The 12,243-nt window shown below is 27.7% G+C and overlaps 1 protein-coding gene across 1 annotated transcript in view; it reads left to right on the plus strand.

The window, feature by feature from the left end:
• Positions 1 to 2,244: 2,244 nt before the first annotated feature.
• LOC107440345 (tyrosine aminotransferase) overlaps positions 2,245 to 12,243 on the plus strand; it is a 41,568-nt gene continuing 31,569 nt past the window's right edge. The window contains exons 1-4 of the mRNA XM_016053251.3: positions 2,245 to 2,417; positions 5,936 to 6,525; positions 10,349 to 10,453; positions 11,269 to 11,336. Of these exons, the coding sequence (XP_015908737.1) occupies positions 6,336 to 6,525; positions 10,349 to 10,453; positions 11,269 to 11,336 (363 nt within the window). The 5' untranslated portion in view covers positions 2,245 to 2,417; positions 5,936 to 6,335. The remainder of the gene's footprint in view (positions 2,418 to 5,935; positions 6,526 to 10,348; positions 10,454 to 11,268; positions 11,337 to 12,243) is intronic.

The raw sequence follows: 12,243 nt of genomic DNA on the forward strand, positions 1-12,243 counted from the left end.
TTTAAGAGGAAAATAAAATTTTCTACTTGAAAAATATCCTTAAATTTGCTTTTCCTTAAAAAAAAATTTAAGCAGATTTCTCTTTTTTATTTGGAGGAAAATTAAGTTTTCTATTTAGAAAATAACTTAAATGTTGAAAAAAATAGCTTTTTTCTCTTTCTCAATTTACTAATTCTACTGGAACTTACTTTTGAGGATGTCTAAATTTTAGAAGGGGTGAAGCACTCCTTTACAATTTTGAAACAAAATAAAGTTTTCGATTCTCAAAAAATAGAGTGAAACTAAAGATATTTTTCCACTTTCTTTCACTTTACTTTCCCAAATTTCAAAAGGTACCTTATTTGCCCATTCAAGTTAATTTCAGAACAACATAAAGTTTCTTATTAGGGGTATAGCTTCAAAAATGCGTTTCCTCTTTTCTGTGAAGCGTTTTTGTTCTTTTGAGGAAGGGATATAATTCTCGGAAAAAGTCTTTCACCCTATGTTAAAGTCGATATGTAACTACGAAAAAGAAGATTTTAGCAAATCTTCGCACAATCTCTTTCATGTATATATATAAACCATTTTAAAAAATTTCGCGTGGTCCCTTCATATGGGGCCCCCTTGACCGTCGGGGCCCCGGGGCGGCGCCCCGACTGCCCCGGCGTAGTTACGGCCCTGTACCTGGCATGTAAAGCTTGCCACCACGGTGAGGATCGATGATGTTGGCACGGAGGCTTTGATCTGCAACCTGTTCTTCGGAGATCTTAGTCATAAGTAAGACCCATAACAAAGCTGTCACAATTGGAAAGAGTTCTATTAATCAATAATATGTGGCCAATTAAAATATTCTGGCATATATTATTTGGGTTTACGTCTCTATTTAGTTTCAGCAAATGCAGGTTACGTGAAAGCTTTATTACAATAAGTATAACTTCATCAGTGTCTTATTTCAATAAACATTCAAAATCTAGGAGAAAAGAGCTCCAAAGTTAAACACTTTATGATATAATGTAAGACATAAAGGGGTCCAACGTACGGACAACATCTGGATTTTTCTTAGATTGATTTCTCTTGTTTCGAAATTTTTTTTTTCTTGGAACGCATGAAAGAGTATTCGTTTAGGGCAAAACTTATTCAAAAAAATATATTTTGTATCTTTTATGAATTGTTTAATTTTGCATGAAACTAAAAAGTTAAAATTGGTCCAGGTAAAATATTCTCATCTATGAATTATCAATACTAATGAAGGAATGTTTTTTCTGTAAAAATGTATAATGAAACATAATTTATAACTTCTTCCAATGATGTTCTTTAAAAAAAATCAAACATATTAAAAGGAGAAAATATCAAGCTATTGCCAGAAAGTTAAATTTTTATTCATTTCCTGTAGAACCAATCCATGCTAGACTCATTATATTACACACAGAAATCTTGCTTACCTATAATTGTATTAATTTAATATTTTACATTAATAAGGAAACGAAATGAAATAAATGGTGCAAATAAACAATAAATACTTAATATCAAATCTATATTTAAATGTATGTTCTTACTCTCTCGATACTTTTGATTTATTGTTAGAGAAACTTTCTATAATATAGAAAACATGTTTCATAGGCAAAAGAACGAATTTAAACAAACAAATCTTTTACAAAGTAAAAAAGAAAAAAAAGAAGAAAAAAGAAAGAAAAGAAAAAAAGCATTATATTTGTCACTTATCGCCATAACTTATTCTTCAATGACGTCCAAACGTTGTCGTTTAAATAAATGAAAAGAATAAAATAAAAGCTTTGACAAAATTAAATAAATGGTGACACATAAATTAAATCGAATACATTCTTTTATAAAAACTTATTCCCATTCTATTTTTGATTTATAATAAAATTTTTGTAAGAAGACAATTGAATTTAAATTCCAGAATTTAATCTTAGAAAACAAATTTTAAAGATATGAGAACAGATGGAATTAAAATAAACCAATCTTTTTAGGTAAAAAATCGTCTGAAAATAGTTTATTCCATCGTTAAACAGAAACGCGGATTATCGTCTGCCAATTTTCGCCATAACTTATTCTTCGATGACGTCCAAACGACAACATCTTTAACTAAAAAACAAATGAAACAAGAGATAAAGTAAAAGGGAAAGCATTTCGATATCCCTTAAATCCGAGACACGTGTTACACGACCCTCAAAGCAACCTTGTGGCTTAGTTAAATCTGCCGCGGGGTTAACCTATATAAACACCTCAACTTCACTTGAATTTGGACAATTTCGACCGGTGACTTTTGATGACGACCATAGTGGAGTGGAACTAAGAATATTCCAGAATTTTGTTAAGAATATATTAATTAGCTTTTCGCTCGAGTAAAAAAATTAGAAGAATTGGTTTTCAGTTCATAAAGAATTACTTGTCACTAGTGTTCTACAGATTCATTGGTAAGTTTCTTTTGATTAGTTAGTACCATTAATCTAAAATATTTCAGAGTTATGTTCATAGAATTGTGATCTTTAATTTTATGAAAAATATTTATTCATTTTTAGTTAAAAATGTATAATACAATATAACATGCTTTAATTTTTTGTTATCTCATTGGTAATTTTTATTTCCCTATCAATCAGTAGAAGTTAAAATTAACAAATTTACTTTTATTTTATCAAATAATTAGCTTTTTATTATTTATTACCACATTTTTCTTCTTTTTAATTTCATTAAAAGAAGAAGAAAAAATATATTTTAAAAAACCCTTTAATTTTTACATAATTTAGTAATATTATCTTCAAAGTATAATTTGATTGATACTTTAATTATTGTATATCATGTAAATTTTATAATTTTTTATTTTTATTTTATCAAATAATAAGCTGTTTATTATTTATTACCACATATTTTTTCTTTTTAATTTCATTAGACGAAGAAAAAAAATTCTATTTTAAAAAACCTTTTAATTTTTGCATAATTTAGTAGTTTATCTTTAAAGTATAATTTGATTGATACTTATATTATTGTACGCCATATAAATTTTATTAAAAAAAAAACAACAAAAAAAAAACTCATATAAATAGAAAAGATATAGACAGGCCCTCCTAAGTTATGGCGGAATTCTCTAAACGTTCTATCGACGGATTAACCAATTGTTCTTTTTTGTTGTTGTTTTTTTTAGTCTGGTTTAGTTTTTGATAATTTCTTATAATCAACAAGAGGCTGACTGAAAAATTTCATATTGATGAATTCCTTTTCTCTGTCGAATTTGCATTAAAAACAAAAGCCTATTTATTGTTAAATTTAATTAAGTGATAAACATTTTTTCGGTCGAACTTTACCCTAATAATTTTCTCTTCTTCCAAATAGCGAGCTGGCCCATTGAAGAAAATATTTTACCATTATTATTTTTTCTGCTATTTGGGTTTATATTGCTACGAACCAACTTTTTTTTTTACTATTAAAATTTATGCGTAATAACTTCTTTTGCTTCCGTATTTGATTGAATAGATGCGCGTAAGCAGAATTGCTGTATAAGTTCGATTTTGTCTTTTCACGAATTTGATTTTTGTGAAAGGATCTGTTTTTTGACGAATACTTAACGCTGCCATAATTGAAAGTAGTATTTCATTTTTCTCTCCATTTAACTTTAATTCTTCCAATCACATGGATTTCTGAATTATTTAGAATACAAAGTATTTTTTTAGCCAAAAATGTAAACTTTTTTACATTGTTTACTGTTTACTTATTGATACATTAAATGTTACGCAGAAACGTTCGAAGTTCTTAAATAATTACCAGGAAAAAACTCCAGACTTTCAAATTGGGTATTTTTTGTTATCAATCGTAATGTATCGTTCGTTTAAAATGAATTATAAAAAAATAAGAATGGAATATAAAATTTGAAAAAATTTTCAGAGGTTTTTTAAATTGACAGTTAGTTTAGTTTAAAGCAAATTTATAGAGAGTTTATATCATTTGCAAGGATTTAGATACGCTTTCGCATATTTTAATTAAAGTTTTCTCAAAGAAATGTATGTTCATCGCTTTCTGAGACATAATAATTTGTTCGATTTTTAACAGATTCAACTAAAAGTTTTAAAGAAAGTATATAATTAACGTTAAACAACACAAATATATAACATATAAATAACACATAAAACCCATTTAGTATAAAAACACACTATCACTTTTTCATGAATTAAAGAAGTTATCGCAAACTTTAAATGGCATTTTTCCTAATACAAAATATGGGAATCTGCCTCTCGTATGTCTTTTACTTATTGCTCAGAGTTTCTCTTTATATAAAATAAAATAATAAAAGCAGACTCCCAAAAATGCTTTTTTTATTACTAAATCTTCTTTGTTTCATAACTAGTTTAAAAAAAAAGCTTATTTATTAAGGTGCTTAGCAAGTATTGACAAAGCATCAAGCGTATCAATATGCAAGCATTTTTCAGCATCACGCCGTCCTTAGATATTTTTGCATTTCTCTATTTTGTGATGTATTTTGTATTTAAAATTTATAAGGCGATAGTTGGGCTTCTTAGTTTTGTCAAAATTAGATTTATTTATGGAAAAGCACTTTAATTTAATACATAAAACAGACTAATGTTTTAATAAATACGAGTTTCATTGTGCAAAAAATTAAGTTAACATATTTGACATTGGTATCAAAATTCAACGTTAAACTGTTATTAAAATATCTATCCTAAAAATTCCCCATAAATTTGAAAACTATTTTAAACATAAGGTGGGTTTTAAATAATCATTTTCTATTTTTTAAAAAAAAACAAAAAATATTCAAAGATTTTTTCTCGTAATCAAGAAAGCATTGATACTCTTTACAATTAAAAATTAAGTTATAATTTCTAGAATAAATATTTTCATATCTCTAGAATTTTTAATTTTAGTTTTTATATTAAATGTCGGGGTATACTGACACTACATTTCACATTTTTCAAAACATTCCAAAAAGTGTTCCTTTTAATTATAAAATTAAATTTGACTTTTTAATGAAATAAAAAAACTTTAGAGATATATAAGCTCATTAATCTCTCGTTATACTGTAAAAATGGTGAAATTCGGCATTAAATTTTGTAAATGGCATGATATCGAACTATCTCTGCATTTCGATAGTCTTACCACTATGCTAATGCTAGTTAAACCCCTTAAGAAGTCCCTTTCCTCTACACTGAATTCAAAATGAATTCACTCAATTCACTGAGCTTTCAAAAGAAGTAGACTGAAGTTTGAAAATTTTAAATACTTATTAAAACAGTTTCATTTAATATACACAATGGTGATACTATAATTGAAAAATACTGTATGAATTGAAAATTGCAAAATACTATATCGTTATGTAATTAGAATGGTAAAAGTATGGCTTGCGTTAATTTAAAATTTTAGTTGATTTTTTCTAGCAAAATTACACATATGAAATTCTGCAATCAGTATTTTTTAAAAGATATTTAAGAATTATTTCATTTGTATACTTTTAGATCGTTTGATTAACTATCTTTATTTTTTAGAGACTTATATTACTTGAATTGCTTGGCATTATTCGAATCAGTTTTTGCTAGTTTAAATAATAATAAAATTATTTTTAAAAAAATCTAAAATCAGACATACGTACGATATTAAACTACTTACTTAAAATTACTAACTTCTTAATTTTATGATTTTAAAATGTTGAGAAAATATTCATATTGCAAAAATTACCTAAAGTTATCATTGTAGCGACAACATTATTTTCCATCTCTTTTATATGGTTTAGTATCATCAAATGATACTGTATCAGTAAGGATAATTTTACACCTAATTAGCAGTATCTTTCTGGATGAATTTTTGTTCTTATGTTTGTTAAGAACAAAATTCATCGAGAATATTTATACATAGCGCATGCATAAATTCTCTTAAAATATTGTGATAAATTGCATTTTTATTATGATATATTTTTCAAATTATTTTTCAGATTCTCAGTTTGTCTTGAACGAACCAAGTATCCCAACTTGATGTTTGATAATTCGTCAGGACACACCGATTTCAAACCATTGCGCTTCAATGCTATGAGTGATCGTTTCTTAAACTACAAATTATATTGCTTTTTACATTTCCAAGGCCGAATCCGGACTAACCATATTCTCAGTTATATCTCCCAGTTTTTATAAGGCTGGTAACGGTTAATCGTCGGTGTCTGTTAGCCTCAATTTTATCTGTTTTCTTTCGAAGAATAGCCTGAGTTTACGCACAGCCTTAAATCAATTAGTGAGAGAACTTTTTCCTTGGATATTGAGTACAGTTGACAAATTTCTAGATTCTCGCAGATTTTTTTTTGTTGCTGATTATTTGAAGTATTTTTATTTTGTTTGAAAATGCCTATCCGAGTGTCTGCCACCCTCGCTGATCCACCCCAGCTTCAAAGACAAGAGAAGAACAATAGGAAGAAATGGAATGTGAAAGCATCAAATTGCTCCACGGGTACAGTTAACACCATCCGTAGATTGATTGAAAATATGAAATTGGTTCCGAATCCTGAGAAGAAAGTCATTTCGTTATCAATAGGTAAGAATATTTCCTCAGTTTTTTTAATATTAAAACATAGGAGAGAGAGTGACCTTTTTTGAACAAGCATCAACAAGTTAGTAATAAAAAAAGAGGAAAAAAGAATTTTTATATGCTAGTCATTTTATAATTTTTGATATGGCACCAATCCTCCAACATCATGAAAGTTAATATATTAACTTTTGCTCATTGCTTTAGGCATAATTAACATCGTAAAAATTGAAAAGCTAATCAAGTATGAATTGGCCGTTTGGAGCACCGGAAAAATTCTTCTGATTTTGTGAAAAGTTGAGCCAGTCCATTGGAAAATGTGATAGAAAACGATGTTAATATTATTATTATTATTTTTTGCATAAAATACTTATAATATTCTCCGATAAACTAGGCACTCCTTAATAATAATGAAATATACAACTTAAAAAAAATGAATGGTTTGGGCCTTTGAGGTAAATTAGTATGAACCGTAGTTTCCGAAGCTTTTAGATTGTTTTTTGCCCCGATTCGGGCTTGCAATTAAAAAAAGAAGGAAAAAAATAACAGAGTTTTAATAATAATCACCGTACACTGAGAAAAAATGTATGGTCAAAACTACTATAATATGGTAAAATATACCGTGTTTCTGGGTCTATGGGAACATCGAAAGTCTTAGTAATTTTTACCGGAGCGCTTTGGTTATGATTTTTGGTAAAATTTTTAGCAAGATAAGTAATTTTAGAATAATATTTTCTCTCTGTATAATCTCGTTCACGTCGAGCTGTAGCTGCAAAATTATAGAAGTTTAAGCAAGTAATAATTCAAGGTTAAAAAGGGAAGATACTATCGTTATAAGCTGAAAACAAGAAATTTCTTACTTCATGTTCAATCGTGTATTGAAAACATGCTTTAACACATGCTGACCTGCAATAGAAAAATCAATGTAAGCAACAAGAAAATTAAAATCAAGATTTTTATTTATTTGGCATTTTTGTTTAATTAGCTACAAAAAGTAGTTAAAAAAATTATTTTTTCTTCCAAAACCCAATTTTTTTAAACAGCAATCTATATCATATATGTATTATATCAGTACTTTTTTATATCAGTATCCAAATATTATAGCATTGACAGCATTAGAAAGGGAAAGAAAATAGTTGTCAAGTCACTTTTCACGAATTCTATCTTGAAGCACTAATACTATGATTTTATCAATTCATATACACGAAAAAAAAATTCTGGTAAAATTACCGTACTGTTTAGTAATGACATTTTTTGTAAAAAGAACAATAATAATGTTTAATAATGCCAAAACTTACGGTTTTAGACTATTCCTTTGATAATTTTTTTCGTTCATATGGAAACCGTTAATCAGTAATTATGGTTTTTGAAATTATAGTTCTTATCGCCATAAAAAATACAATATAAAAAACGAATAAATGATATTTGTACCATGATCTAAGCTATCATGATAAAATTATCATATTATATTATTTTTTCTAAAATTTATCACATATTATAAAAACAATATTTAATTGATAATTTACTAAAATCATTACCGAAACTCTTCGGTAAAAATTGCAGAGCTTTTTAGCGTTCCTATAGAGTCAGAGGCATGTTAATTTATTCTGGTAGTTTTTACCACACTTTTTTATCAGAGTAACTACATCATTAATTCATCATTTAATTAAGTTTAAATAAATTTCGCCTCTCTAAAGAATAATAGGTATTCAAAAGAATGCTACTTAAAAAGAAATTTAGGAAATAGTTGGAGGACATTGATTTTCGCAATTCTTTGTTGAAAATGAGTAGTATTTTATTCACTAAATTATGCCGAAAGCTTGATATTGATGTTTAATCAGCGAATTACGAACGCAATCAGTTAATGTTACATTGCATGAGTTTAGTTGCGTTTTCAGGGTTAAAACATTGTTTGAAGGTTGTGTCAGTAATTTGATTCTATAAGTACTGTAAAAAAATTACTTTCGCTTTCTATTTCTTGAGATTTTTGTATTATTATCTGAATCACGTTCGGATTTGTATAATTATTAGGTAGTTAATTATCTCCTTCGCAACTTGTTTTCGTATTAACTAATTAAAAACACAAATGAACTTGATCATGTTTGCTGTTTAGAAAGGATAACACAAAGCTTGCGAAGAACGTAAACATTTTATTATTATACTGTATGCTAGCTGAATACTCGATCTTCGTATGGAGTAAATGAAATTGTAAATAACTAATGAATCGTTATAAATTAGAACAATTTTTATTAAAATAACGAGTTCAGATCATCAAAAGCAAACCAATTAAGTATCTGCGTTGTCAATTGCTTAGTAAAGACATACAGGCAGAAAAAGAAAACCAAAAATATAATTTTTATGTGATAAAATTACAGCAAATGCTGTCCAGTATATTAGACACTGTGTGTTATTTAAACTATATCTAATTTTCTTTCATTTCATTTAAAGTATTTCTATGTGGACTCAAATTTAGTTTTATACAAATACGTCTCAACAACGCAACTATAAACAAAATAATCATGTTGCTTCCGATATTTTTCAAAATCGGGATTCGATGAAGTATTTTTCTCTTAAATTTTCAGCAACCCTAATTTCACATTACATTATCATGCAAAATAGTATTTCTTGAAGTTGATTGCACGATTTGTGGTTCAACTTGACAAGAAGAACAGTTTAATTCAAGACATTTATGTTATAAGTAAAGGTATGAATTTTTTTCGAGCGTGCTAATTACAAAATGTATGGAATAATGGAATTATTCAGCCCTATTACCATTCATGCAAATAAAACTTGAAATTTTTTTATATTTTATTTAACGCCCAAATTCTTTTTTTACATCGTTAAAAACTTCGGAATTGGTTGTACCAAGATATTGTTTGAATTTGCTGCAACCTTAATTTCACATTACGTTATCATGCAAAATAGTATTTCTTGAACTTGATCACACGATTTGTGGTTCAACTTGGTAGAAAGCACGGTTTAATTCAGCACGTTTATGTCATGGATAAAGGTACAGATTTCCTTCGAGCGTGATAATTACAAAATATATGGAATAATGGAATTATTCAGATTGATCTCTATTACCATTAATGCAAATAAAACTTGAAGTTTTTTTTATATTCCATTTAACGCCGCAATTCTTTTTTTTTTTTTTTGCAGTGTTAAAAATTTTGGAATTTGTTATACCAAGATATTCTTTAAATTTGCTGCAATCTTAATTTCCCATTACGTTATCACGCAAAATAGTATTTTTTGAACTTGATTGCATGATTTGGGGTTCAACTTGACGGGAAACATGGCTTAATTGAACATCTTATTATGGTTTCAGTGAGTTTACACAGTATTAGAGGCAAAGGTACAGATTTCCTTTGAGCCTACTGATTACAAAATTTATTGAGTAATGGAACGCACTCACGTTGTACCCAACACCATTCACGTGATTGAAACTTGAAATATTATTTTATTTAACTAAGCGTCTCAATTCTTTTTTACATTCTTAGGAATTTCGGAACTTGTTGAATCAAGTTATCGTTCCAATTTTAAATTACCTTATCGTGCAAAATGCGAAAAGTGTGCCAAAGTATCGGGCAGTATATCTTGCCTTGATTATATAATTTATGGTTCAACTAGACAGATTACAAGGTTTAATTTAACACCTTATTATGGTTTCAGTAAGTTTTCACAACATTATGGATAGAGGTGCAGGTTTTCTTAGAGCTTACTAATTACAAAAATTATTAAACAGTCGAATTAGTTTATTATTATTCAATAAATTTTTTGATTGAATATGTTTTTTTGATTATTTTACATGCGGTTTTGCGTTTCATTTTAGGGGATCCAACAGTTGCCGGTCATCTCAAACCATGCGACGAAATTTTACAAGCTGTTGAGAAAAGTATGAAAAGTTTTAGATATAATGGATATGCACCAAGTACTGGTAAGCATTGTTAAGTGCTGTAATTAAAAGATTACTACATTCGTGTTTGCGAATATTCAAATTTTTTTTTTATCACAAACATTAAGAGAAAAACTTTCTACTGCATTTTAAAAGGACTTTGAATTACAATTTTTTCTTTGGGATGAAATATTAACAATTTCACGCAAAGTCGTAAAGATGCTGAGGATTCAAGTCGTACTGTTTATATGAACAAAAGATAAACTTGTTAATTTAATAGATAATTTAAAGTTAAATTAATAGATTATTTTATAACACATGATGAATTTAAATTATATTTTTCTTACGGCCCTGGTACACCAATTGAATATAGATGTAAATTTTTATTCGAAAATAACTAAATTACTCCATTAAATAAGAACTAATAATGCAGTTAAATAAAATATTGTAACAGGCAATTTTTATCGCGCTCCATCTAGTGTCAATAAGAACATTTTACAGCCAATTGGTGTCCAAGTTCGGGAGGGGGACGTTTTCTAAACTTTATGTCTCTTAAATTTTATGTGTTTTTTCGTTGTTTTCTGGTATTTCATTTTATACCTGTTTTGTCTTTACTTATTTTATGAGTTTTAATGAATAATTAGATAAACAATCGTAGACGTTTTTTTTTAATCGAAGACCTGTTACAAAATAATATATTTTCATAAAATACATTTTTTTTAAACTTTGAAGTTTTAAAACTGATTGCATTCTTTAAATTGGACGGAAAAATAAAATTTCACGCAATTATCATTGAAATTTAAACCTTTTTTCAAAATAAAGTATTATAATCACACTGTTCTCTGTTCTTATTTCAGGTCATTTAGATGCTCGTGAAGCAGTTGCACAATATGCTACTCTTCCAGGTGCTCCTATAGAAGCAAAGGTATATTAAAAACTTACCATACTTTTAATATATTTGATACTATTCCGTCAGATGAGGCAAGTAATTTCAACTATAAATCTATTGTTGTTATTTCATAATTTTTTTTAAAATAGTGACTATCACCAAAATAAATAATAAAATGAAATAAAATAATAAAAAATAGATAAAAGAAACTAACGTCCGTCTGAAAAGTACCAAATATATATTTACCTATTGTTACACTATTACACTAGGTTAAGTTAGTACTAAAATAACTATAAATATCTCCCAATAAAAGTAAGATCAAATTAAGCGAAATTCATAAAAGAAGGAATCGGAGGATGCACCGAAGGAATTTCGGATCAAATTACGGGATAAAGTATCTGTACTTCAGGTGCACCATCCGTCCATTTTTACCGTAAAATATTATAGCGTAATTTTTACCGTAATATTTAATTAGAGTGATGCAGTGATTTTTAGGTATTTATTACTGTAAAATATCGGTATATTAGATTTCTTGTTCCGTTTTGTTCCTGGAAAATGGATTTTACGGTAAAAAGTATCGGCACCCTGAGTTCCGGTACTTCTTACCGTAATTTGATCCAAAATTTTTTACAGTGTAAACTTTACCTCGTTTAGTTTTGAAAAAAACGCGCTTTAAAAGCATTACTCCAAGCAAAATAAACATGGCTTCAGATAGCTATCAAAACGGAATTCAAATTGGCAAAACTTGAAAAACTATCGTATTTTATTAAATGTCTCAATCCAACGTCTTTTTTTCCCGAAATAACTGAAAGTTAACCTAAAACTATCTCCATAGTATTTGAAGGTATAAATACTATTTGACTAAATACCACAAATGAATTTATTTCAGTGTTTAAACTTTTAACATATAATGTATTTTCGACTACCGCAAACATGTATGCTC

Source organism: Parasteatoda tepidariorum, chromosome 6 (assembly GCF_043381705.1).
Source record: "Parasteatoda tepidariorum isolate YZ-2023 chromosome 6, CAS_Ptep_4.0, whole genome shotgun sequence".
NCBI classification, from domain to species: domain Eukaryota; kingdom Metazoa; phylum Arthropoda; class Arachnida; order Araneae; family Theridiidae; genus Parasteatoda; species Parasteatoda tepidariorum.